The 27,495-nt window shown below is 47.7% G+C and overlaps 1 protein-coding gene across 6 annotated transcripts in view; it reads right to left on the bottom strand.

Moving 5' to 3' along the window:
• Positions 1 to 2,149: 2,149 nt before the first annotated feature.
• The window catches only part of LOC306918346 (disintegrin and metalloproteinase domain-containing protein 10-like), a 76,039-nt gene continuing 50,693 nt past the window's right edge, over positions 2,150 to 27,495 (bottom strand). For 5 of the 6 annotated variants that reach the window (XM_079531242.1, XM_079531241.1, XM_079531240.1 and 2 more), the window contains exons 12-17: positions 26,268 to 26,451; positions 23,509 to 23,617; positions 15,073 to 15,177; positions 14,550 to 14,665; positions 9,015 to 9,141; positions 2,150 to 5,560 (exon numbers count right to left, since the gene is read on the bottom strand). In XM_079531242.1, coding sequence (XP_079387368.1) covers positions 5,313 to 5,560; positions 9,015 to 9,141; positions 14,550 to 14,665; positions 15,073 to 15,177; positions 23,509 to 23,617; positions 26,268 to 26,451 — 889 coding nt within the window. In that variant the 3' untranslated portion in view covers positions 2,150 to 5,312. The remainder of the gene's footprint in view (positions 5,561 to 9,014; positions 9,142 to 14,549; positions 14,666 to 15,072; positions 15,178 to 23,508; positions 23,618 to 26,267; positions 26,452 to 27,495) is intronic. The other variant, XR_013789325.1, reaches the window with a different exon arrangement.

Genomic DNA, 27,495 nt, shown 5'->3' on the forward strand with positions numbered 1-27,495 from the left:
ATAGGCCAATTCTGAACAGGTTAGTCTTCAGATTACGGTGGAAGATTGGGAGTGAGTCTGCAGTTCTGACTTCAATGGGTTGTTCATTCCATAGTTTGGGAGCCTGAAGGAGGAGCGTTGTCCAGGGTGTTTTAGAGAAGGGAGAAGAGTCAGGGACGTGTGGAGTTGTCCAGGGTGTTTTAGAGAAGGGAGAAGAGTCAGGGACGTGTGGAGCGTTGTCCAGGGTGTTTTAGAGAAGGGAGAAGAGTCTGGGACGTGTGGAGCGTTGTCCAGGGTGTTTTAGAGAAGGGAGAAGAGTCAGGGACGTGTGGAGCGTTGTCCAGGGTGTTTTAGAGAAGGGAGAAGAGTCTGGGACGTGTGGAGCGTTGTCCAGGGTGTTTTAGAGAAGGGAGAAGAGTCAGGGACGTGTGGAGCGTTGTCCAGGGTGTTTTAGAGAAGGGAGAAGAGTCTGGGACGTGTGGAGCGTTGTCCAGGGTGTTTTAGAGAAGGGAGAAGAGTCTGGGACGTGTGGAGCGTTGTCCAGGGTGTTTTAGAGAAGGGAGAAGAGTCTGGGACGTGTGGAGCGTTGTCCAGGGTGTTTTAGAGAAGGGAGAAGAGTCTGGGACGTGTGGAGCGTTGTCCAGGGTGTTTTAGAGAAGGGAGAAGAGTCTGGGACGTGTGGAGCGTTGTCCAGGGTGTTTTAGAGAAGGGAGAAGGGTCTGGGACGTGTGGAGCGTTGTCCAGGGTGTTTTAGAGAAGGGAGAAGAGTCAGGGACGTGTGGAGCGTTGTCCAGGGTGTTTTAGAGAAGGGAGAAGAGTCTGGGACGTGTGGAGCGTTGTCCAGGGTGTTTTAGAGAAGGGAGAAGAGTCTGGGACGTGTGGAGCGTTGTCCAGGGTGTTTTAGAGAAGGGAGAAGAGTCTGGGACGTGTGGAGAACCAAGAGGTGCCAGCATAGTTTAGGGCTCCAGCTGGAGTTTGAATTAGGGCTCCAGCTGGAGTTTGAATTAGGGCTCCAGCTGGAGTCGTGACTCGTGAGAGCACTTTTGTTGACAAACAAAGTGTAGCCTAGGTTCTGTTAGCTGTTCAGAGCTACAAACAACAAACACAGCTCTTTTTGAACGAGTCTTTAATTAATGCATTTCAAGTACTCCAAAAAATTACATCTCTTTGCACAATACAATTTAAAATTTCTTTTTTTTCTCCTTTTTTTTCCTTTAGTAAAAATGTTCAAAGTGAACAACAATGTGCGATACTGTATAGAACACAGTGGAGGGCTAGGGTTAGGCCTAGGCTAGCCTAAGGCTAGGCTAGCCTAAGCCTAACCCTAACAACATGGTTAGGCTTAGCCTAGTTGGGCCTAACTGGGTTAGGCTAGGCTAAGCCTAACCAGTGAACAGTAGTTTGTGGGGCCTACCGCGTCACCTAACATTTAGGGTTAGGGTTAGGCTAGACTAAGCTAAGCCTAACCCTAAGAGTAGTTTTGGGGCCTACCTAACCCTAACCCAGACCACGTCACCTAACAACATTTTCAACTCAATTTGGACATTTCAGTTAAACACGTTTATCTAAAAACCTTTTCCCCCCCCTTTTTTCATTTTTTTTACCAAGACTAGGAAATTAAAACAAAGTAAAATGTACAGGTTATTGTTCATTTCTTCTGCCAAACCAAACCATGCCACAAGATAACAAACACAGGAAATGAAAACATTACACGAACTCCACCTAATTATACTCAAGTGTTTTTTTTAACTATCGATGATGAAGATGACTCCATTTCAACAAGCAGAGAAATTAAATAACTTAAAAGCCTAAATACCTTCAACCATTTTGAAACCATCTTCATGTAACTGCTCCTCATTAATAGCCCGACAGACTAACCATGACGTTAGCTCGACATTAACGTTTAGCCATGAAGTTAGCTCGACACTCCATTAACGTTTAGCCATGAAGTTAGCTCGACATTAAGGTTTAGCCATGAAGTTAGATCGACATTAAGGTTTAGCCATGAAGTTAGCTCGACATTAAGGTTTAGCCATGAAGTTAGCTCGACACTCCATTAACGTTTAGCCATGAAGTTAGCTCGACACTCCATTAACGTTTAGCCATGAAGTTAGCTCGACACTCTATTAACGTTTAGCCATGAAGTTAGCTTGACACTACATTAAGGTTTAGCCATGAAGTTAGCTCGACACTACATTAACGTTTAGCCATGAAGTTAGCTCGACACTCCATTAACGTTTAGCCATGAAGTTAGATCGACACTCCATTAACGTTTAGCCATGAAGTTAGCTCGACACTTCATTATGGTTTAGCATGAAGTTAGCTCGACACTACATTAAGGTTTAGCCATGAAGTTAGATTGACACTACATTAAGGTTTAGCATGAAGTTAGCTCGACACTACATTAAGGTTTAGCATGAAGTTAGCTCGACACTACATTAAGGTTTCACTTCATTCTTCACACTGAAAGCAGCCTAACTGGGATTGGTTCACACCAACCAATGAAAATAGTAGCAAATCAGGTGACGTCGTTGTCAATCATGTGGCTAACACGGTTGCTAACCGAGCATGTAAACAAACGGTACAATATGTCCATGTAAACAAGCACGGTACAATATGTCCATGTAAACAAGCACGGTACAATATGTCCGATGATGATATTTATCAACGGGCGGGTCCATCATATTAATGAGCACCAATTATATGAAGATAGCTTGGGAAATGGGTGAAGTGGTCCTTTAAGAGGAAAAGCAGTTATTTTTTTTATTTTTTTTTGTCACATATTATGAACATCTTTGAACAATTTACTCTGACTGAATTAGATACAAAAACATAAAACAAGACGTATCAAAAATGTAATTTCATTTTCAAATGAAATGCTAATTTCTCCAGAAAGTACTGTACAACTTTTACAACGTGGATAACCTCCGGGCTAGACTCGCCTAGCCTTGAAACCCCCTCCTCCCCCCCTCTGTACACCATATATGGACACAATATGAAGCTCCGCCCCTTCACCAGGTAATACCATTTACCTGCACCTTCACCAGGAAAAAACATTTACCTGAACCTTCACCAGGAAAAAACATTTACCTGAACCTTCACCAGGAAAAAACATTTACCTGAACCTTCACCAGGAAAAAACATTTACCTGAACCTTCACCAGGAAAAAACATTTACCTGAACCTTCACCAGGTACATTTAGCTGCACCTTCACCAGGTAAAACCATTTAGCTGTACCTTCACCAGGTACAACCATTTAGCTGTACCTTCACCAGGTACAACCATTTAGCTGCACCTTCACCAGGTAAAACCATTTAGCTGCACCTTCACCAGGTACAACCATTTAGCTGCACCTTCACCAGGTACAACCATTTAGCTGCACCTTCACCAGGTAAAACCATTTAGCTGCACCTTCACCAGGTACAACCATTTAGCTGCACCTTCACCAGGTAAAACCATTTAGCTGCACCTTCACCAGGTAAAACCATTTAGCTGCACCTTCACCAGGTACAACCATTTAGCTGCACCTTCACCAGGTACAACCATTTAGCTGCACCTTCACCAGGTAAAACCATTTAGCTGCACCTTCACCAGGTAAAACCATTTAGCAGGACCTTCACCAGGTACAACCATTTAGCTGCACCTTCACCAGGTAAAACCATTTAGCTGCAACTTCACCAGGTACAACCATTTAGCTGTACCTTCACCAGGTAAAACCATTTAGCTGTACCTTCACCAGGTAAAACCATTTAGCTGTACCTTCACCAGGTACAACCATTTAGCTGCACCTTCACCAGGTAAAACCATTTAGCTGTACCTTCACCAGGTAAAACCATTTAGCTGTACCTTCACCAGGTAAAACCATGGGCTTCAATTAGTGGTTATTTATTTATATTCAACAAAATAAATCTAAACGAATCAAAGACAATAAAGGGTCCCTTCTAGTCACAATATCTAGTATTTTAAATACTGGATACAAAACTATCTAGTATTTAAAATACTAGATACTAAAGTATCTAGTATTTTAAATACTAGCTACTAAAGTATCTAGTATTTTAAATACTAGCTACTAAAGTATGTAGTATTTTAAATACTAGATACTAAAGTATGTAGTATTTTAAATACTAGCTACTAAAGTATCTAGTATTTAAAATACTAGATACTAAAGTATCTAGTATTTAAAATACTAGATACTAAACTAGTATTTTTACAGATTTATTTTTTAACCCAACAATAAAAAGTGGCAACCTGGTTCAACCAATCACATGATTCTGGTTCTCAATGTAGGGTCCGGGGACCACCGGGGGGTCCAAATGGACCCTTACAGGTCTGTAACTCTGAGAGTGTAACACATGGAACCAAATGGACCCTTACAGGTCTGTAACTCTGAGTGTACAAAGGAACCAAATGGACCCCACATTTAGGAGTTCTGATTGGACCAAGTCGACATCAATCACAAACTGGAGACCCTTTTCCTTTTGAAGTCCTGAGAGTAAAAAAAACAACTCTTCATTTTACAGTAGAAGAAAATACTGTTTTTTCTTCTTTTATGATACATTTAAATCTGTACAGTCACATGACCAAGACTGTGTGTGTGTGTGTGTGTGTGTGTGCGCATGCGTGTGTTTGTGCGTGTGTGTGTTTGTGTGTGCACATTTGCGCGTGCGTGAGTGCGTGCGTTTCCTTCAGAAAGGGAGAAAAAATATAAAAAAAGATGGCTGCCGCCCACGTTTAGAACCAATCAGAGTAGAGCCGACCACGTTTAGAGCCAATCAGAGTAGAGCCGACCACGTTTAGAACCAATCAGAGTAGAGCCGCCCACGTTTAGAGCCAATCAGAGTAGAGCCGCCCACGTTTAGAGCCAATCAGAGTAGAGCCGACCACGTTTAGAACCAATCAGAGTAGAGCCGCCCACGTTTAGAGCCAATCAGAGTAGAGCCGCCCACGTTTAGAGCCAATCAGAGTAGAGCCGCCCACGTTTAGAGCCAATCAGAGTAGAGCCGACCACGTTTAGAACCAATCAGAGTAGAGCTGGAATATGGATGAACTTCAACTTGTTGTTGGGCTTTTTGTCTTTGGATGGAGTGTGTGTGTGTGTGTGTGTGTGTGTGTGTGTGTGTGTGTGTGTGTGCGCTTGTGTGTGTTCCCACTGTAGTGTGCACACGTTTGCGTGCGCACGCATTTGTGTGTGTGTGTGTGAGCATGCATGTGTGTGTTCCCACTGTAGGCACAAGGAGGGGCCAAGGCATTGCGGGGGGAGTGTGCATGTGTGTGTGCGCGTGCGTGCGTGCGTGCGTGTGTGTGCGCGCGTGTGTGTGTGTGGAGGTCAAGGGTCAGCGCCTCATCTGGCCCATCTGATAGTTCTCTCGGGGGTTGGGTTGGTTCCGGTGTCTCTGAGGCTGGCTGGCTCTGGCCGCTCCGCTAGGCCTCTGGTTGTGGTTCTGTCTCTGGGCAGGGGGGCCATGCCCCCCCGCCCCCCCGTGAGGCCCCGCCTCCCGGGCCCCTCCCCCGTGGGGGGGCTGGACCGCCTGGGCGTTAGCGTTAGCTCGCTGCTGCTGCGCGCGACGTCGCTTCAGGGTTCCTGAGTGGGGAGAGAGGTCATTATTACACCATTCTATTTAGAGAGGTCATTATTACACCATTCTATTTAGAGGTCATTATTACACCATTCTATTTAGAGGTCATTATTACACCATTCTATTTAGAGGTCATTATTACACCATTCTATTTAGAGGTCATTATTACACCATTCTATTTAGAGGTCATTATTACACCATTCTATTTAGAGAGGTCATTATTACACCATTCTATTTAGAGGTCATTATTACACCATTCTATTTAGAGAGGTCATTATTACACCATTCTATTTAGAGGTCATTATTACACCATTCTATTTAGAGGTCATTATTACACCATTCTATTTAGGTCATTATTACACCATTCTATTTAGAGGTCATTATTACACCATTCTATTTAGAGGTCATTATTACACCATTCTATTTAGAGGTCATTATTACACCATTCTATTTAGAGGTCATTATTACACCATTCTATTTAGAGGTCATTATTACACCATTCTATTTAGAGGTCATTATTACACCATTCTATTTAGAGAGGTCATTATTACACCATTCTATTTAGAGGTGTCATTATTACACCATTCTATTTAGAGGTCATTATTACACCATTCTATTTAGAGGTCATTATTACACCATTCTATTTAGAGAGGTCATTATTACACCATTCTATTTAGGTCATTATTACACCATTCTATTTAGAGGTCATTATTACACCATTCTATTTAGAGGTAATTATTACACCATTCTATTTAGAGGTCATTATTACACCATTCTATTTAGAGGTCATTATTACACCATTCTATTTAGGTCATTATTACACCATTCTATTTAGAGGTCATTATTACACCATTCTATTTAGAGGTCATTATTACACCATTCTATTTAGAGGTCATTATTACACCATTCTATTTAGAGAGGTCATTATTACACCATTCTATTTAGAGGTCATTATTACACCATTCTATTTAGGTCATTATTACACCATTCTATTTAGGTCATTATTACACCATTCTATTTAGAGGTCATTATTACACCATTCTATTTAGAGGTCATTATTACACCATTCTATTTAGAGGTCATTATTACACCATTCTATTTAGAGAGGTCATTATTACACCATTCTATTTAGAGGTCATTATTACACCATTCTATTTAGAGGTCATTATTACACCTATTTAATTTTAATAGCTATTTAACTTTAGCTATTGAAAAATCGAAGAACGACTGACATAGAAACATAGCTTTTTCAGAAAACTGTCAGGATGTAGAAGACATTTTTAGAATCTGATCTCAGGTCAGAATGGGTTAAAACAGTTCCATACACCGTCCTGTTCCTGAGTGGAGAGAGAGCATATTTTTTTTGCATGCAATGAAACTAATTGTGAAGTAAATCAGAATTCTATTATGTTTTAGTCTAGTAGCCAGAATGTGAACCCGGACATGTTGAGTACACCAACGTTTTATGTTATAAATGTTTAGTATGGGTCCCCAGCATGTAGAAACTGCCGGATGATAACTTGCATATGTTGAGCAATTTTCATAATTGGCATAATATGTGACCATTAACAACCTATAGAAGGCAAAATATTCAAAATGTCATCATGCTTTATGTAGCATGTGAGGGCTAAAAACAGCCATTGCCGTCATCACAAATGTGATGATTTCAGCACAATTGGGCAAGTGGGCATGGCCGTTTTTAGCCCAATGAGTGTTTTTTTTTGCAAAACAACTAGTTTTTCCATCATGTAACCATGGTTTCCATACGTTGTTTGGTCGTATTGCAGTTGTTCATGGCGCAAAAACGAGGGTGAGGCTTGATTTCATAGGGCGTGCCAGATAGATTTCAGCCGTCACATTTACCAACGCTACGACTGAAATTACGCAAGGATCAGCTGTTTGGGATCACTTCATAAACGGCGTGCCGACGTGAACGCACGCCAAAACCCACGCTGGAATTTAAGGCAGAGTTTACACTCCATTGATAAATGAGGGCCATAGACAGAGGCCGGGGGGGTCGTTTGGGGTAGTTACCTGGTAGAGGTTTAGGAGGGGGTAGTTTGGGGTAGTTACCTGGTAGAGGTTTAGGAGGGGGTAGTTTGGGGTAGTTACCTGGTAGAGGTTTAGGAGGGGGTAGTTTGGGGTAGTTACCTGGTAGAGGTTTAGGAGGGGGTAGTTTGGGGTAGTTACCTGGCAGAGGATTCGGAGGGGGTAGTTTGGGGTAGTTACCTGGTAGAGGTTTAGGAGGGGGTAGTTTGGGGTAGTTACCTGGCAGAGGATTCGGAGGGGGTAGTTTGGGGTAGTTACCTGGTAGAGGTTTAGGAGGGGGTAGTTTGGGGTAGTTAACACACCTGGTAGAGGATTCGGAGGGGGTAGTTTGGGGTAGTTACCTGGTAGAGGATTCGGAGGGGGTAGTTTGGGGTAGTTACCTGGTAGAGGATTCGGAGGGGGTAGTTTGGGGTAGTTACCTGGTAGAGGATTCGGAGGGGGTAGTTTGGGGTAGTTACCTGGTAGAGGTTTAGGAGGGGGTAGTTTGGGGTAGTTACCTGGTAGAGGTTTAGGAGGGGGTAGTTTGGGGTAGTTACCTGGTAGAGGTTTAGGAGGGGGTAGTTTGGGGTAGTTACCTGGTAGAGGTTTAGGAGGGGGTAGTTTGGGGTAGTTACCTGGCAGAGGATTCGGAGGGGGTAGTTTGGGGTAGTTACCTGGTAGAGGTTTAGGAGGGGGTAGTTTGGGGTAGTTACCTGGCAGAGGATTCGGAGGGGGTAGTTTGGGGTAGTTACCTGGTAGAGGTTTAGGAGGGGGTAGTTTGGGGTAGTTAACACACCTGGTAGAGGATTCGGAGGGGGTAGTTTGGGGTAGTTACCTGGTAGAGGATTCGGAGGGGGTAGTTTGGGGTAGTTACCTGGTAGAGGATTCGGAGGGGGTAGTTTGGGGTAGTTACCTGGCAGAGGTTTAGGAGGGGGTAGTTTGGGGTAGTTAACACACCTGGTAGAGGATTCGGAGGGGGTAGTTTGGGGTAGTTACCTGGTAGAGGTTTAGGAGGGGGTAGTTTGGGGTAGTTACCTGGTAGAGGATTCGGAGGGGGTGGTTTGGGGTAGTTACCTGGTAGAGGATTCGGAGGGGGTAGTTTGGGGTAGTTACCTGGTAGAGGTTTAGGAGGGGGTAGTTTGGGGTAGTTATCTGGTAGAGGATTCGGAGGGGGTAGTTTGGGGTAGTTACCTGGTAGAGGTTTAGGAGGGGGTAGTTTGGGGTAGTTAACACCTGGTAGAGGATTCGGAGGGGGTAGTTTGGGGTAGTTAACACCTGGTAGAGGATTCGGAGGGGGTAGTTTGGGGTAGTTACCTGGTAGAGGATTTGGAGGGGGTAGTTTGGGGTAGTTACCTGGCAGAGGTTTCGGAGGGGGTAGTTTGGGGTAGTTACCTGGCAGAGGTTTCGGAGGGGGTAGTTTGGGGTAGTTACCTGGCAGAGGTTTCGGAGGGGGTAGTTTGGGGTTGCTGCTGGGCGTGTGGACGCTGCAGATCTTGATGAAACCGGCCATCAGCATGATGAGAGCGATGCCCATCAGCAGCACCGCCCACCAGTGAGCCTAGAGGGAAGAGAAACCCTGTTAATGTCCTTATGATACCAGGAGAAACCCCGTTACTGTCCTTATAATACAGGAGAAACCCTGTTACTGTCCTTATAACACCAGGAGAAACCCTGTTACTGTCCTTATAATACAGGAAAACCCTGTTACTGTCCTTATAATACCAGGAGAAACCCTGTTACTGTCCTTATAATACAGGAGAAACCCTGTTACTGTCCTTATAATACAGGAGAAACCCTGTTACTGTCCTTATAATACAGGAGAAACCCTGTTACTGACCTTATAATACCAGGAGAAACCCTGTTACTGTCCTTATAATACAGGGGAAACCCTGTTACTGTCCTTATAATACAGGGGAAACCCTGTTACTGTCCTTATAATACAGGGGAAACCCTGTTACTGTCCTTATAATACCAGGAGAAACCCTGTTACTGTCCTTATAATACCAGGAGAAACCCTGTTACTGTCCTTATAATACCAGGAGAAACCCTGTTACTGACCTTATAATACCAGGAGAAACCCTGTTACTGACCTTATAATACAGGAGAAACCCTGTTACTGTCCTTATAATACCAGGAGAAACCCTGTTACTGTCCTTATAATACCAGGGGAAACCCTGTTACTGTCCTTATAATACCAGGAGAAACCCTGTTACTGTCCTTATAATACAGGAGAAACCCTGTTACTGTCCTTATAATACAGGGGAAACCCTGTTACTGTCCTTATAATACCAGGAGAAACCCTGTTACTGTCCTTATAATACAGGGGAAACCCTGTTACTGTCCTTATAATACAGGAGAAACCCTGTTACTGTCCTTATAATACAGGGGAAACCCTGTTACTGTCCTTATAATACAGGAGAAACCCTGTTACTGTCCTTATAATACAGGAGAAACCCTGTTACTGTCCTTATAATACCAGGAGAAACCCTGTTACTGTCCTTATAATACAGGAGAAACCCTGTTACTGTCCTTATAATACAGGAGAAACCCTGTTACTGTCCTTATAATACCAGGAGAAACCCTGTTACTGTCCTAATATTCAACCCCAAATCTAAATTTCTTAATTCAAATATCACTTATTTTTTCGTTTTTTCTGGATAATCCCTACTATAGAGTGTGCTGACCATATAAGGAGTTCCTCCCTGTCCCCAGTGAGCCCCTGGGTCAAAAAACCCTAGTTTCAGTTTTGGTGGCGGGTGGCAAAGCCTTCATCCAATCAGGATGAGAGGGGCCTTCCTCCAATCATGATCGAGTGGGGGCGGGCCTTGGTGCACATGCTATTGGCCTGTTGCACTTCCCCCCACTGTAGAGCGTGCATGTGCACATTTTGTTACCGGGGTACCTGATGCCCATCAGCAGCACCGCCCACCAGTGAGCCTAGAGGGAAGAGAACTACCAGTTCTACCAGTTCATGTGGCGCGGTGCATCGCAGAGCACCGCGTTCACAGCTGTAAGCTCAGAGATGAGGACATATGTGCGTTTTGCAGGAATGTGATGACGTTTTTCACCCGAGGAAAGATATTTCCTGTTGCCTTATATGGTGTGAAATGGGCGTGGATGTTGTATTAAACCAGGAGACAGCAGGCCAACCGCTTGGGAAAGAGGTTCATAAACCAGGAGACAGCAGGCCAACCGCTTGGGAAAGAGGTTCATAAACCAGGACACAGCAGGCCAACCGCTTGGGAAAGAGGTTCATTTAGACCAGGAGACAGCAGGCCAACCGCTTGGGAAAGAGGTTAATTTAGACCAGGAGACAGCAGGCCAACCGCTTGGGAAAGAGGTTCATTTAGACCAGGAGACAGCAGGCCAACCGCTTGGGAAAGAGGTTCATTTAGACCAGGAGACAGCAGGCCAACCGCTTGGGAAAGAGGTTCATTTAGACCAGGAGACAGCAGGCCAACCGCTTGGGAAAGAGGTTCATAAACCAGGACACAGCAGGCCAACCGCTTGGGAAAGAGGTTCATTTAGACCAGGAGACAGCAGGCCAACCGCTTGGGAAAGAGGTTCTTAAACCAGGACACAGCAGGCCAACCGCTTGGGAAAGAGGTTCATTTAGACCAGGAGACAGCAGAACAACCGCTTGGGAAAGAGGTTCATTTAGACCAGGAGACAGCAGGCCAACCGCTTGGGAAAGAGGTTCATTTAGACCAGGAGACAGCAGGCCAACCGCTTGGGAAAGAGGTTCATTTAGACCAGGAGACAGCAGGCCAACCGCTTGGGAAAGAGGTTCATAAACCAGGAGACAGCAGAACAACCGCTTGGGAAAGAGGTTCATTTAGACCAGGAGACAGCAGGCCAACCGCTTGGGAAAGAGGTTCATTTAGACCAGGAGACAGCAGGCCAACCGCTTGGGAAAGAGGTTCATTTAGACCAGGAGACAGCAGGCCAACCGCTTGGGAAAGAGGTTCATAAACCAGGAGACAGCAGGCCAACCGCTTGGGAAAGAGGTTCATAAACCAGGAGACAGCAGAACAACCGCTTGGGAAAGAGGTTCATTTAGACCAGGAGACAGCAGGCCAACCGCTTGGGAAAGAGGTTCATTTAGACCAGGAGACAGCAGGCCAACCGCTTGGGAAAGAGGTTCATTTAGACCAGGAGACAGCAGGCCAACCGCTTGGGAAAGAGGTTCATTTAGACCAGGAGACAGCAGGCCAACCGCTTGGGAAAGAGGTTCATTTAGACCAGGAGACAGCAGGCCAACCGCTTGGGAAAGAGGTTCATTTAGACCAGGAGACAGCAGGCCAACCGCTTGGGAAAGAGGTTCATAAACCAGGACACAGCAGGCCAACCGCTTGGGAAAGAGGTTCATTTAGACCAGGAGACAGCAGGCCAACCGCTTGGGAAAGAGGTTCATTTAGACCAGGAGACAGCAGAACAACCGCTTGGGAAAGAGGTTCATTTAGACCAGGAGACAGCAGGCCAACCGCTTGGGAAAGAGGTTCATAAACCAGGAGACAGCAGAACAACCGCTTGGGAAAGAGGTTCATTTAGACCAGGACACAGCAGGCCAACCGCTTGGGAAAGAGGTTCATAAACCAGGACACAGCAGGCCAACCGCTTGGGAAAGAGGTTCATTTAGACCAGGAGACAGCAGGCCAACCGCTTGGGAAAGAGGTTCATTTAGACCAGGAGACAGCAGGCCAACCGCTTGGGAAAGAGGTTCATTTAGACCAGGAGACAGCAGGCCAACCGCTTGGGAAAGAGGTTCATAAACCAGGAGACAGCAGAACAACCGCTTGGGAAAGAGGTTCATTTAGACCAGGAGACAGCAGGCCAACCGCTTGGGAAAGAGGTTCATTTAGACCAGGACACAGCAGGCCAACCGCTTGGGAAAGAGGTTCATTTAGACCAGGAGACAGCAGGCCAACCGCTTGGGAAAGAGGTTCATTTAGACCAGGAGACAGCAGGCCAACCGCTTGGGAAAGAGGTTCATTTAGACCAGGAGACAGCAGGCCAACCGCTTGGGAAAGAGGTTCTTAAACCAGGACACAGCAGGCCAACCGCTTGGGAAAGAGGTTCTTAAACCAGGACACAGCAGGCCAACCGCTTGGGAAAGAGGTTCATTTAGACCAGGAGACAGCAGGCCAACCGCTTGGGAAAGAGGTTCATTTAGACCAGGAGACAGCAGGCCAACCGCTTGGGAAAAAGGTTCATTTAGACCAGGAGACAGCAGGCCAACCGCTTGGGAAAGAGGTTCATTTAGACCAGGAGACAGCAGGCCAACCGCTTGGGAAAGAGGTTCATTTAGACCAGGAGACAGCAGGCCAACCGCTTGGGAAAGAGGTTCATTTAGACCAGGAGACAGCAGGCCAACCGCTTGGGAAAGAGGTTCATTTAGACCAGGAGACAGCAGAACAACCGCTTGGGAAAGAGGTTCATTTAGACCAGGACACAGCAGAACAACCGCTTGGGAAAGAGGTTCTTAAACCAGGACACAGCAGAACAACCGCTTGGGAAAGAGGTTCATAAACCAGGAGACAGCAGGCCAACCGCTTGGGAAAGAGGTTCTTAAACCAGGAGACAGCAGGCCAACCGCTTGGGAAAGAGGATCATAAACCAGGACACAGCAGGCCAACCGCTTGGGAAAGAGGTTCATTTAGACCAGGAGACAGCAGGCCAACCGCTTGGGAAAGAGGTTCATTTAGACCAGGAGACAGCAGGCCAACCGCTTGGGAAAAAGGTTCATTTAGACCAGGAGACAGCAGGCCAACCGCTTGGGAAAGAGGTTCATTTAGACCAGGAGACAGCAGGCCAACCGCTTGGGAAAGAGGTTCATTTAGACCAGGAGACAGCAGGCCAACCGCTTGGGAAAGAGGTTCATTTAGACCAGGAGACAGCAGGCCAACCGCTTGGGAAAGAGGTTCATTTAGACCAGGAGACAGCAGAACAACCGCTTGGGAAAGAGGTTCATTTAGACCAGGACACAGCAGAACAACCGCTTGGGAAAGAGGTTCTTAAACCAGGACACAGCAGAACAACCGCTTGGGAAAGAGGTTCATAAACCAGGAGACAGCAGGCCAACCGCTTGGGAAAGAGGTTCTTAAACCAGGAGACAGCAGGCCAACCGCTTGGGAAAGAGGATCATAAACCAGGACACAGCAGGCCAACCGCTTGGGAAAGAGGTTCATAAACCAGGACACAGCAGGCCAACCGCTTGGGAAAGAGGTTCATTTAGACCAGGAGACAGCAGAACAACCGCTTGGGAAAGAGGTTCTTAAACCAGGAGACAGCAGAACAACCGCTTGGGAAAGAGGTTCATAAACCAGGACACAGCAGGCCAACCGCTTGGGAAAGAGGTTCATAAACCAGGACACAGCAGAACAACCGCTTGGGAAAGAGGTTCATAAACCAGGACACAGCAGGCCAACCGCTTGGGAAAGAGGTTCATAAACCAGGACACAGCAGAACAACCGCTTGGGAAAGAGGTTCATAAACCAGGACACAGCAGAACAACCGCTTGGGAAAGAGGTTCATAAACCAGGAGACAGCAGAACAACCGCTTGGGAAAGAGGTTCATAAACCAGGAGACAGCAGAACAACCGCTTGGGAAAGAGGTTCTTAAACCAGGACACAGCAGGCCAACCGCTTGGGAAAGAGGTTCATAAACCAGGACACAGCAGGCCAACCGCTTGGGAAAGAGGTTCTTAAACCAGGAGACAGCAGGCCAACCGCTTGGGAAAGAGGTTCATAAACCAGGACACAGCAGGCCAACCGCTTGGGAAAGAGGTTCTTAAACCAGGAGACAGCAGGCCAACCGCTTGGGAAATGAGAAAAAGGCGAAATGAGCTCCAGCCGCGATCCGCACAAATGAAGACATTACGCCACCTTTGGTGCACTTCATTTACACCTGGTCGTAAATGTCCTTTGTGAATCTGGCCCATTATTGTTAGTATTACTACTACGTACCACGATCCACTCAGCGATGTTCTCGTAGAGTTCGGGGTTGAAGATCGCTTTCTTCAGCCTGGCTAGAGGACCGTCTGCATCCACCAGACGACACTTCATGAACACATCACAGTACCCTGGGAATTATAAATATTATTATTATTACTATTATCATTATTATGATACAGTAAACACATAGATTATACACTTCATGAACACATCGCAGTATCCTGGGAATTATAAATATTATGTATGTGTGTGTGTGTGTGTGTGCATGCGTGTGTGTGTGTGTGTGTGTGTGTGTGTGTATAGAAGTATAGAAGCAGAATGCTACTAATGCGTGCGTGTGTGTGTGTGTGTGCATGCGTGTGTGTGTGTGTGTGTGTGTGTGTGTGTGTGTGTGTGTGTGTGTGTGTGCATGTGTGTGTGCATGTGTGTGTGCATGCGTGGGTGTGCGTGTGTGCGTGCGTGCGTGCGTGCGTGCGTGCGTGCGTGCGTGCGTGCGTGCGTGCGTATAGAAGTATAGAAGCAGAATGCTACTAACCTTTGAAGTCGTTGCAGGGAGAGCCGGCCGGCAGCGTGGTCACCTTCTTACCGAAGAACCTGACCAGACGCTCTGAGCCCGTACTGAAGCAGGTGTTAGGATTCACTGTAACGAGACCATGACACTATGACTCTACTGGAACCTACTGTACCCCACCAAGACACCACCATGATACCATGACCCCTAACCCACTGTACCCCACCAAGACACCACCATGATACCATGACCCCTAACCTACTGTACCCCACCAAGACACCACCATGATACCATGACCCCTAACCCACTGTACCCCACCAAGACACCACCATGATACCATGACCCCTAACCTACTGTACCCCACCAAGACACCACCATGATACCATGACCCCTAACCTACTGTACCCCACCAAGACACCACCATGATACCATGACCCCTAACCCACTGTACCCCACCAAGACACCACCATGATACCATGACCCCTAACCTACTGTACCCCACCAAGACACCACCATGATACCATGACCCCTAACCTACTGTACCCCACCAAGACACCACCATGATACCATGACCCCTAACCCACTGTACCCCACCAAGACACCACCATGATACCATGACCCCTAACCTACTGTACCCCACCAAGACACCACCATGATACCATGACCCCTAACCCACTGTACCCCACCAAGACACCACCATGATACCATGACCCCTAACCTACTGTACCCCACCAAGACAACACCATGATACCATGACCCCTAACCTACTGTACCCCACCAAGACAACACCATGATACCATGACCCCTAACCCACTGTACCCCACCAAGACACCACCATGATACCATGACCCCTAACCCACTGTACCCCACCAAGACACCACCATGATACCATGACCCCTAACCCACTGTACCCCACCAAGACACCACCATGATACCATGACCCCTAACCCACTGTACCCCACCAAGACACCACCATGATACCCTGACCCCTAACCCACTGTACCCCACCAAGACACCACCATGATACCATGACCCCTAACCCACTGTACCCCACCAAGACACCACCATGATACCATGACCCCTAACCTACTGTACCCCACCAAGACAACACCATGATACCATGACCCCTAACCCACTGTACCCCACCAAGACAACACCATGATACCATGACCCCTAACCTACTGTACCCCACCAAGACACCACCATGATACCATGACCCCTAACCTGCTGTACCCCACCAAGACACCACCATGATACCATGACCCCTAACCCACTGTACCCCACCAAGACACCACCATGATACCATGACCCCTAACCCACTGTACCCCACCATGACACCACCATGATACCATGACCCCTAACCTACTGTACCCCACCAAGACACCACCATGATACCATGACCCCTAACCTGCTGTACCCCACCAAGACACCACCATGATACCATGACCCCTAACCTACTGTACCCCACCAAGACACCACCATGATACCATGACCCCTAACCTGCTGTACCCCACCAAGACACCACCATGATACCATGACCCCTAACCTACTGTACCCCACCAAGACACCACCATGATACCATGACCCCTAACCTACTGTACCCCACCAAGACACCACCATGATACCATGACCCCTAACCCACTGTACCCCACCAAGACACCACCATGATACCATGACCCCTAACCTACTGTACCCCACCAAGACACCACCATGATACCATGACCCCTAACCTACTGTACCCCACCAAGACACCACCATGATACCATGACCCCTAACCTACTGTACCCCACCAAGACACCACCATGATACCATGACCCCTAACCTACTGTACCCCACCAAGACAACACCATGATACCATGACCCCTAACCTACTGTACCCCACCAAGACAACACCATGATACCATGACCCCTAACCCACTGTACCCCACCAAGACACCACCATGATACCATGACCCCTAACCCACTGTACCCCACCAAGACACCACCATGATACCATGACCCCTAACCCACTGTACCCCACCAAGACACCACCATGATACCATGACCCCTAACCCACTGTACCCCACCAAGACAACACCATGATACCATGACCCCTAACCCACTGTACCCCACCAAGACAACACCATGATACCATGACCCCTAACCTACTGTACCCCACCAAGACACCACCATGATACCATGACCCCTAACCTGCTGTACCCCACCAAGACACCACCATGATACCATGACCCCTAACCTACTGTACCCCACCAAGACACCACCATGATACCATGACCCCTAACCCACTGTACCCCACCATGACACCACCATGATACCATGACCCCTAACCTACTGTACCCCACCAAGACACCACCATGATACCATGACCCCTAACCTGCTGTACCCCACCAAGACACCACCATGATACCATGACCCCTAACCTACTGTACCCCACCAAGACACCACCATGATACCATGACCCCTAACCTGCTGTACCCCACCAAGACACCACCATGATACCATGACCCCTAACCTACTGTACCCCACCAAGACACCACCATGATACCATGACCCCTAACCTACTGTACCCCACCAAGACACCACCATGATACCATGACCCCTAACCCACTGTACCCCACCAAGACACCACCATGATACCATGACCCCTAACCTACTGTACCCCACCAAGACACCACCATGATACCATGACCCCTAACCCACTGTACCCCACCAAGACACCACCATGATACCATGACCCCTAACCTACTGTACCCCACCAAGACACCACCATGATACCATGACCCCTAACCTACTGTACCCCACCAAGACACCACCATGATACCATGACCCCTAACCCACTGTACCCCACCAAGACACCACCATGATACCATGACCCCTAACCCACTGTACCCCACCAAGACACCACCATGATACCATGACCCCTAACCTACTGTACCCCACCAAGACACCACCATGATACCATGACCCCTAACCCACTGTACCCCACCAAGACACCACCATGATACCATGACCCCTAACCCACTGTACCCCACCAAGACACCACCATGATACCATGACCCCTAACCTACTGTACCCCACCAAGACACCACCATGATACCATGACCCCTAACCTACTGTACCCCACCAAGACACCACCATGATACCATGACCCCTAACCTACTGTACCCCACCAAGACACCACCATGATACCATGACCCCTAACCTACTGTACCCCACCAAGACAACACCATGATACCATGACCCCTAACCTACTGTACCCCACCAAGACAACACCATGATACCATGACCCCTAACCCACTGTACCCCACCAAGACACCACCATGATACCATGACCCCTAACCCACTGTACCCCACCAAGACACCACCATGATACCATGACCCCTAACCAACTGTACCCCACCAAGACACCACCATGATACCATGACCCCTAACCCACTGTACCCCACCAAGACACCACCATGATACCATGACCCCTAACCCACTGTACCCCACCAAGACACCACCATGATACCATGACCCCTAACCCACTGTACCCCACCAAGACACCACCATGATACCATGACCCCTAACCCACTGTACCCCACCAAGACACCACCATGATACCATGACCCCTAACCTACTGTACCCCACCAAGACACCACCATGATACCATGACCCCTAACCTACTGTACCCCACCAAGACACCACCATGATACCATGACCCCTAACCTACTGTACCCCACCAAGACACCACCATGATACCATGACCCCTAACCTACTGTACCCCACCAAGACAACACCATGATACCATGACCCCTAACCCACTGTACCCCACCAAGACACCACCATGATACCATGACCCCTAACCTACTGTACCCCACCAAGACACCACCATGATACCATGACCCCTAACCTACTGTACCCCACCAAGACACCACCATGATACCATGACCCCTAACCCACTGTACCCCACCAAGACACCACCATGATACCATGACCCCTAACCTACTGTACCCCACCAAGACACCACCATGATACCATGACCCCTAACCTACTGTACCCCACCAAGACACCACCATGATACCATGACCCCTAACCTACTGTACCCCACCAAGACACCACCATGATACCATGACCCCTAACCCACTGTACCCCACCAAGACACCACCATGATACCATGACCCCTAACCTACTGTACCCCACCAAGACACCACCATGATACCATGACCCCTAACCTACTGTACCCCACCAAGACACCACCATGATACCATGACCCCTAACCCACTGTACCCCACCAAGACACCACCATGATACCATGACCCCTAACCCACTGTACCCCACCAAGACACCACCATGATACCATGACCCCTAACCTACTGTACCCCACCAAGACACCACCATGATACCATGACCCCTAACCTACTGTACCCCACCAAGACACCACCATGATACCATGACCCCTAACCCACTGTACCCCACCAAGACACCACCATGATACCATGACCCCTAACCTACTGTACCCCACCAAGACACCACCATGATACCATGACCCCTAACCCACTGTACCCCACCAAGACACCACCATGATACCATGACCCCTAACCCACTGTACCCCACCAAGACACCACCATGATACCATGACCCCTAACCCACTGTACCCCACCAAGACACCACCATGATACCATGACCCCTAACCCACTGTACCCCACCAAGACAACACCATGATACCATGACCCCTAACCTACTGTACCCCACCAAGACACCACCATGATACCATGACCCCTAACCCACTGTACCCCACCAAGACACCACCATGATACCATGACCCCTAACCTACTGTACCCCACCAAGACACCACCATGATACCATGACCCCTAACCTACTGTACCCCACCAAGACACCACCATGATACCATGACCCCTAACCTACTGTACCCCACCATGACACCACCATGATACCATGACCCCTAACCTACTGTACCCCACCAAGACACCACCATGATACCATGACCCCTAACCCACTGTACCCCACCAAGACACCACCATGATACCATGACCCCTAACCCACTGTACCCCACCAAGACACCACCATGATACCATGACCCCTAACCCACTGTACCCCACCAAGACACCACCATGATACCATGACCCCTAACCCACTGTACCCCACCAAGACACCACCATGATACCATGACCCCTAACCCACTGTACCCCACCAAGACACCACCATGATACCATGACCCCTAACCCACTGTACCCCACCAAGACACCACCATGATACCATGACCCCTAACCCACTGTACCCCACCAAGACACCACCATGATACCATGACCCCTAACCCACTGTACCCCACCAAGACACCACCATGATACCATGACCCCTAACCCACTGTACCCCACCAAGACACCACCATGATACCATGACCCCTAACCTACTGTACCCCACCAAGACACCACCATGATACCATGACCCCTAACCCACTGTACCCCACCAAGACACCACCATGATACCATGACCCCTAACCCACTGTACCCCACCAAGACACCACCATGATACCATGACCCCTAACCCACTGTACCCCACCAAGACACCACCATGATACCATGACCCCTAACCCACTGTACCCCACCAAGACACCATGACCCCTAACCTACTGTACCCCACCAAGACACCACCATGATACCATGACCCCTAACCCACTGTACCCCACCAAGACACCACCATGATACCATGACCCCTAACCTACTGTACCCCACCAAGACACCACCATGATACCATGACCCCTAACCCACTGTACCCCACCAAGACACCACCATGATACCATGACCCCTAACCCACTCCCACTGTACCCCACCAAGACACCACCATGATACCATGACCCCTAACCTACTGTACCCCACCAAGACACCACCATGATACCATGACCCCTAACCCACTGTACCCCACCAAGACACCACCATGATACCATGACCCCTAACCTACTGTACCCCACCAAGACACCACCATGATACCATGACCCCTAACCCACTGTACCCCACCAAGACACCACCATGATACCATGACCCCTAACCCACTGTACCCCACCAAGACACCACCATGATACCATGACCCCTAACCCACTGTACCCCACCAAGACACCACCATGATACCATGACCCCTAACCCACTGTACCCCACCAAGACACCATGACCCCTAACCTACTGTACCCCACCAAGACACCACCATGATACCATGACCCCTAACCCACTGTACCCCACCAAGACACCACCATGATACCATGACCCCTAACCCACTGTACCCCACCAAGACACCACCATGATACCATAGCCCCTAACCTACTGTACCCCACCAAGACAACACCATGATACCATGACCCCTAACCCACTGTACCCCACCAAGACACCACCATGATACCATGACCCCTAACCCACTGTACCCCACCAAGACACCACCATGATACCATGACCCCTAACCCACTGTACCCCACCAAGACACCACCATGATACCATGACCCCTAACCCACTGTACCCCACCAAGACACCACCATGATACCATAGCCCCTAACCTACTGTACCCCACCAAGACAACACCATGATACCATGACCCCTAACCCACTGTACCCCACCAAGACACCACCATGATACCATGACCCCTAACCCACTGTACCCCACCAAGACACCACCATGATACCATGACCCCTAACCCACTGTACCCCACCAAGACACCACCATGATACCATGACCCCTAACCCACTGTACCCCACCAAGACACCACCATGATACCATGACCCCTAACCTACTGTACCCCACCAAGACACCACCATGATACCATGACCCCTAACCTACTGTACCCCACCAAGACACCACCATGATACCATGACCCCTAACCTACTGTACCCCACCAAGACACCACCATGATACCATGACCCCTAACCTACTGTACCCCACCATGACACCACCATGATACCATGACCCCTAACCTACTGTACCCCACCATGACACCACCATGATACCATGACCCCTAACCCACTGTACCCCACCAAGACACCACCATGATACCATGACCCCTAACCCACTGTACCCCACCAAGACACCACCATGATACCATGACCCCTAACCCACTGTACCCCACCAAGACACCACCATGATACCATGACCCCTAACCCACTGTACCCCACCAAGACACCACCATGATACCATGACCCCTAACCCACTGTACCCCACCAAGACACCACCATGATACCATGACCCCTAACCCACTGAACCCCACCAAGACACCACCATGATACCATGACCCCTAACCCACTGTACCCCACCAAGACACCACCATGATACCATGACCCCTAACCCACTGTACCCCACCAAGACACCACCATGATACCATGACCCCTAACCCACTGTACCCCACCAAGACACCACCATGATACCATGACCCCTAACCCACTGTACCCCACCAAGACACCACCATGATACCATGACCCCTAACCTACTGTACCCCACCATGACACCACCATGATACCATGACCCCTAACCTACTGTACCCCACCAAGACAACACCATGATACCATGACCCCTAACCCACTGTACCCCACCAAGACACCACCATGATACCATGACCCCTAACCTACTGTACCCCACCAAGACACCACCATGATACCATGACCCCTAACCTACTGTACCCCACCAAGACACCACCATGATACCATGACCCCTAACCCACTGTACCCCACCAAGACAACACCATGATACCATGACCCCTAACCTACTGTACCCCACCAAGACACCACCATGATACCATGACCCCTAACCCACTGTACCCCACCAAGACAACACCATGATACCATGACCCCTAACCCACTGTACCCCACCAAGACAACACCATGATACCATGACCCCTAACCTACTGTACCCCACCAAGACACCACCATGATACCATGACCCCTAACCTACTGTACCCCACCAAGACACCACCATGATACCATGACCCCTAACCCACTGTACCCCACCAAGACACCACCATGATACCATGACCCCTAACCCACTGTACCCCACCAAGACACCACCATGATACCATGACCCCTAACCCACTGTACCCCACCAAGACACCACCATGATACCATGACCCCTAACCTACTGTACCCCACCAAGACACCACCATGATACCATGACCCCTAACCCACTGTACCCCACCAAGACACCACCATGATACCATGACCCCTAACCCACTGTACCCCACCAAGACACCACCATGATACCATGACCCCTAACCTACTGTACCCCACCATGACACCATGATACTATACCTACTGTACAATACACCATGACACCATGATACTATACCTCCTGTACAATACACCATGACACCTCTACTGTACCCCTTACACCCAACCCTAACCCTAACCTGACCAGACGCTCTATAGGTGTATAACTCACTCCAACAGTAACATATTTATATAGAGTAACATATAGGTGTATAACTCACTCTTATCCATACAACAGACGTGACAGAGTTCCGTCTCGTCCTTCCCGTCCTGGCTCTGACACGTGCACACCTCCAGACCGTACTTCTCACAGATGGAGCCGGAACAGCCCTGCAACACACACACACACACAGCGGTCCAAAAATAAACAAGCTGTCTCTGCGTTATTGTCAGGGAGGTGTCTCTGTGTCGTTATATTGTCAGGGAGGTGTCTCTGTGTCGTTATATTGTCAGGGAGGTGTCTGTATCTCTGTATCGTTATATTGTCAGGGAAGTGTCTCTGTATCGTTATATTGTCAGGGAGGTGTCTCTGTATCGTTATATTGTCAGGGAGGTGTCTCTGTATCGTTATATGTGACCAGATTTGACTGAGAGACTGCCATCGCGCAAATTACCGCTTTTCACCAGAGGAGAAAAACTTTTTTTTTTTTTTTTTTAAATGAGTTAATAGCACAGGCAGACTCTTCACATACTAGAGCATGTCTGAAATAAGTGTCAGAGCTGAAATCGACATGTACATATGAAATAAATTCCCAAACATGTAGCTAGGTGTAACGTTAGAGACCACAGCAGTGAACCTTTCAAGCCGGTTTTCTCAACCTCTCAGGGAGGTGTCTCTGTATCGTTATATTGTCAGGGAGGTGTCTCTGTGTCGTTATATTGTCAGGGAGGTGTCTCTGTATAGTTATATTGTCAGGGAGGTGTCTCTGTGTCGTTATATTGTCAGGGAGGTGTCTCTGTATCGTTATATTGTCAGGGAGGTGTCTCTGTATCGTTATATTGTCAGGGAGGTGTCTCTGTATCGTTTACGACAGTCAGTCACTCATATTTTATACAGTCCGTTTCTAAAATGTAACTAATTCAGCAGCAGTGACAATAGCGTTTTCTCTCAGTCAGTTGATTCTTCATATCCATATGAGTGAAACGGCCAGGATGATTTGGTTATTTTTCAAACACAGTTCTTATATGAGGCGACGTAAAATCCCCCTATGGGGATTACAATACAAATAAAAAGTACATGAACCAGTGGATTTGCACCCTCTACCGATATTGACGTCAGACTTCGGTGTTCTATATGGTAGGTTTTAGAGGGTTAGGGTTTAGGGGTTAGGGGTTAGGGTTTAGGGGTTAGGGTTTAGGGGTTAACTCACCCCGTTGAGGCAGAATTGCGTCTCTCCGTGGCAGGGTTATATTTTTATGAACTAGTTCAGTTCAGTTAAAAAAAAAAAAAATGAACTCGTTCAGTTCATAGTTCATAATTCAAAATGTTGATGGTTCATGGTTCCAAAAAATGAACTATTATAGTTCTTTTTCGTTTTTTTATTATTTCTTTTTAATTATTGCCACAGCCCATAGGAATAAAGTCTGCTATTGGGTTAGGGTTAGGGTTAGGAATAAAGTCTGCTGGAAATGAACCTTTGGGATTAATAAAGTGACAGCTTTTACAATATCTCATTACCATTATCCAAATTAATTCCATATATGTTTTTTACATTTTGAAAATAATAGCTCTTTTGCAATGTGAAATGCCAGCGAATTCTCAATCCTTTTCCTTGTCTTTTATGGGCCAACTTGTGAAAGCTATATGCTTTTATTGTGAAGGCAAAAGTTTCTGAATGTTCTCGTTTCTCACAGCCTGCATGTCTCCGCGTTGTGAGCTTGTAGATCAGATATTTTCAGCACGGAACACTTTGTATGACGAAGAATAAATCATGGCTATATGGACACATAACCTCGACGCAAAAATAACAAGCTATACCCTACCCCCTTAGACAGCACTTTTTAGACTTAGATAGCATTTGATACAGACTTATAGCATGTTATGTAGACAGCACAATAATTGCATTGTATGTAGCACTGTATGTAGCACTTCATAGTATATATGTACAGCATAGTATAGTATATATGTATAGTTTATATGTACATGTGTCATTATATAGATATGTTCTAGCTACGTTCTTAGCTTACGCATGTTTCTTGATAAATGCTTTTTATATATGTGATGTATTCCCATGCTTTTTGTTCTTGCTTAATGTAAATCGCTCTGGATTAAGAGCGTCTGATAAATGCCTAAATTGTAAATTTTAAATTGGAAGCTATTTTTCGTGGCACATTATGTTTAATCAAACAACAAGTTTCCTCAGTGTTTGGGTCGGGAGTCGGGATGTTCTGTGTCTGCTGCCTGCCTGCCTGCCTGCCTGCCTGCCTGCCTGTCTGTCTGTCTGTCTGTCTGTCTGTCTGTCTGTCTGTCTGTCTGTCTGTCTGTCTGTCTGTCTGCCTGCCTGCCTGCCTGCTGACTGTCTGTCTGTCTGTCTGTCTGTCTGCCTGTCTGCCTGTCTGCCTGTCTGCCTGTCTGTCTGTCTGTCTGTCTGTCTGTCTGCCTGCCTGCCTGCATGACAGGATCATCATGCAGTTGCGCGCTGCGCGCTCCAGTGAAATTGTACGGCTGAGAATTAATTTGTGTCGTATAAGGACTTATTGGTGGGTTTTCCGTTAGATATTAAGGCCTGTTTAGGTGTGTTTTAGCGCCAGGGATTTCGCCTGGAAGGCTCTATGGAAACACTTACTATTGAACGAAGTTGAACGTGAGAAAGTGACGTTCACACACGCCAGAAATGAACGCGTTCACAATGACGTTCATCCGGCAGAAATACAGTACGTTCCGTTCACGTTCACCCAAAATATGAACGCGTTTGTGAACGATCGTTCTTTTAACGCATTCAGGGACAGCGGTGGGTCAGGGGTTTAGGGTTTAACTCACCCCGTTGAGGCAGACTTGCGTCTCTCCGTGGCAGGCGGTGAAGTTGGCCTTGGGTTCAGAGGTCGGGCACTGGGCCGTTCCAGCGTTGCACATTCCCTGGTGAGCACACTCTGACTCCTCCCTGCACTTCTCGTTACGGCCTCTAAAGGTGCATTCTGGAGTGCAACAGGGACCCTGGCTGGGACTGTGGAGGAACACAGGAAGGATTTAAACATTCTGGAGTGCAACAGGGACCCTGGCTGGGACTGTGGAGGAACACAGGAAGGATTTAAACATTCTGGAGTGCAACAGGGACCCTGGCTGGGACTGTGGAGGAAAATGTGAGGAATCTGAATGTCTGATATATTTGACTTTTCATTTAACTTAAGTCTCTTTTACACAGTGTGAACTGGCCTAGAGAAGTCTCTTTGACACAGTGTGAACTGGCCTAGAGAAGTCTCTTTTACACAGTGTGAACTGGCCTAGAGAAGTCTCTTTGACACAGTGTGAACTGGCCTAGAGAAGTCTCTTTGACACAGTGTGAACTGGCCTAGAGAAGTCTCTTTTACACAGTGTGAACTGGCCTAGAGAAGTCTCTTTGACACAGTGTGAACTGGCCTAGAGAAGTCTCTTTTACACAGTGTGAACTGGCCTAGAGAAGTCTCTTTTACACAGTGTGAACTGGCCTAGAGAAGTCTCTTTTACACAGTGTGAACTGGCCTAGAGTAAAGTCTCTTTTACACAGTGTGAACTGGCCTAGAGTAGAGGTGAAATAATGTACCACAGTGTGAACTGGCCTAGAGTAGAGGTGAAATAATGTACCACAGTGTGAACTGGCCTAGAGTAGAGGTGAAATAATGTCTCTTTTACACAGTGTGAACTGGCCTAGAGTAGAGGTGAAATAATGTACCACAGCTCTGTTAGTAACAATACATACAAGACAATGTACAATGTAAATAAACCAACTCAACCCAACAATAACAGGACAGACAGAACAGGCTACGTTCATAAACACAGAACCAACTGGCAACTACCGAAGATCAAAGGAAGAACAGAAACGTCCAATAACGCAACCAATAAAGGCTAATATACAAATACTAAGTTTGCCTAATAAACTAAAAAGCAAGAGAACCAACATTTGCTATTCGTCAAAGCAGGAGCAGTGTCTGGGAAGTGTGTCCACGATGGCAATCCTTTTAAAACTCACTAGGTGAATCACAGAAGACAGTTTGAGTCTGGTCTGCAGGTC

This window comes from Electrona antarctica (assembly GCF_951216825.1).
Source record: "Electrona antarctica genome assembly, contig: scaffold_93, whole genome shotgun sequence".
In the NCBI taxonomy this organism is placed as follows: Eukaryota; Metazoa; Chordata; class Actinopteri; order Myctophiformes; family Myctophidae; genus Electrona; species Electrona antarctica.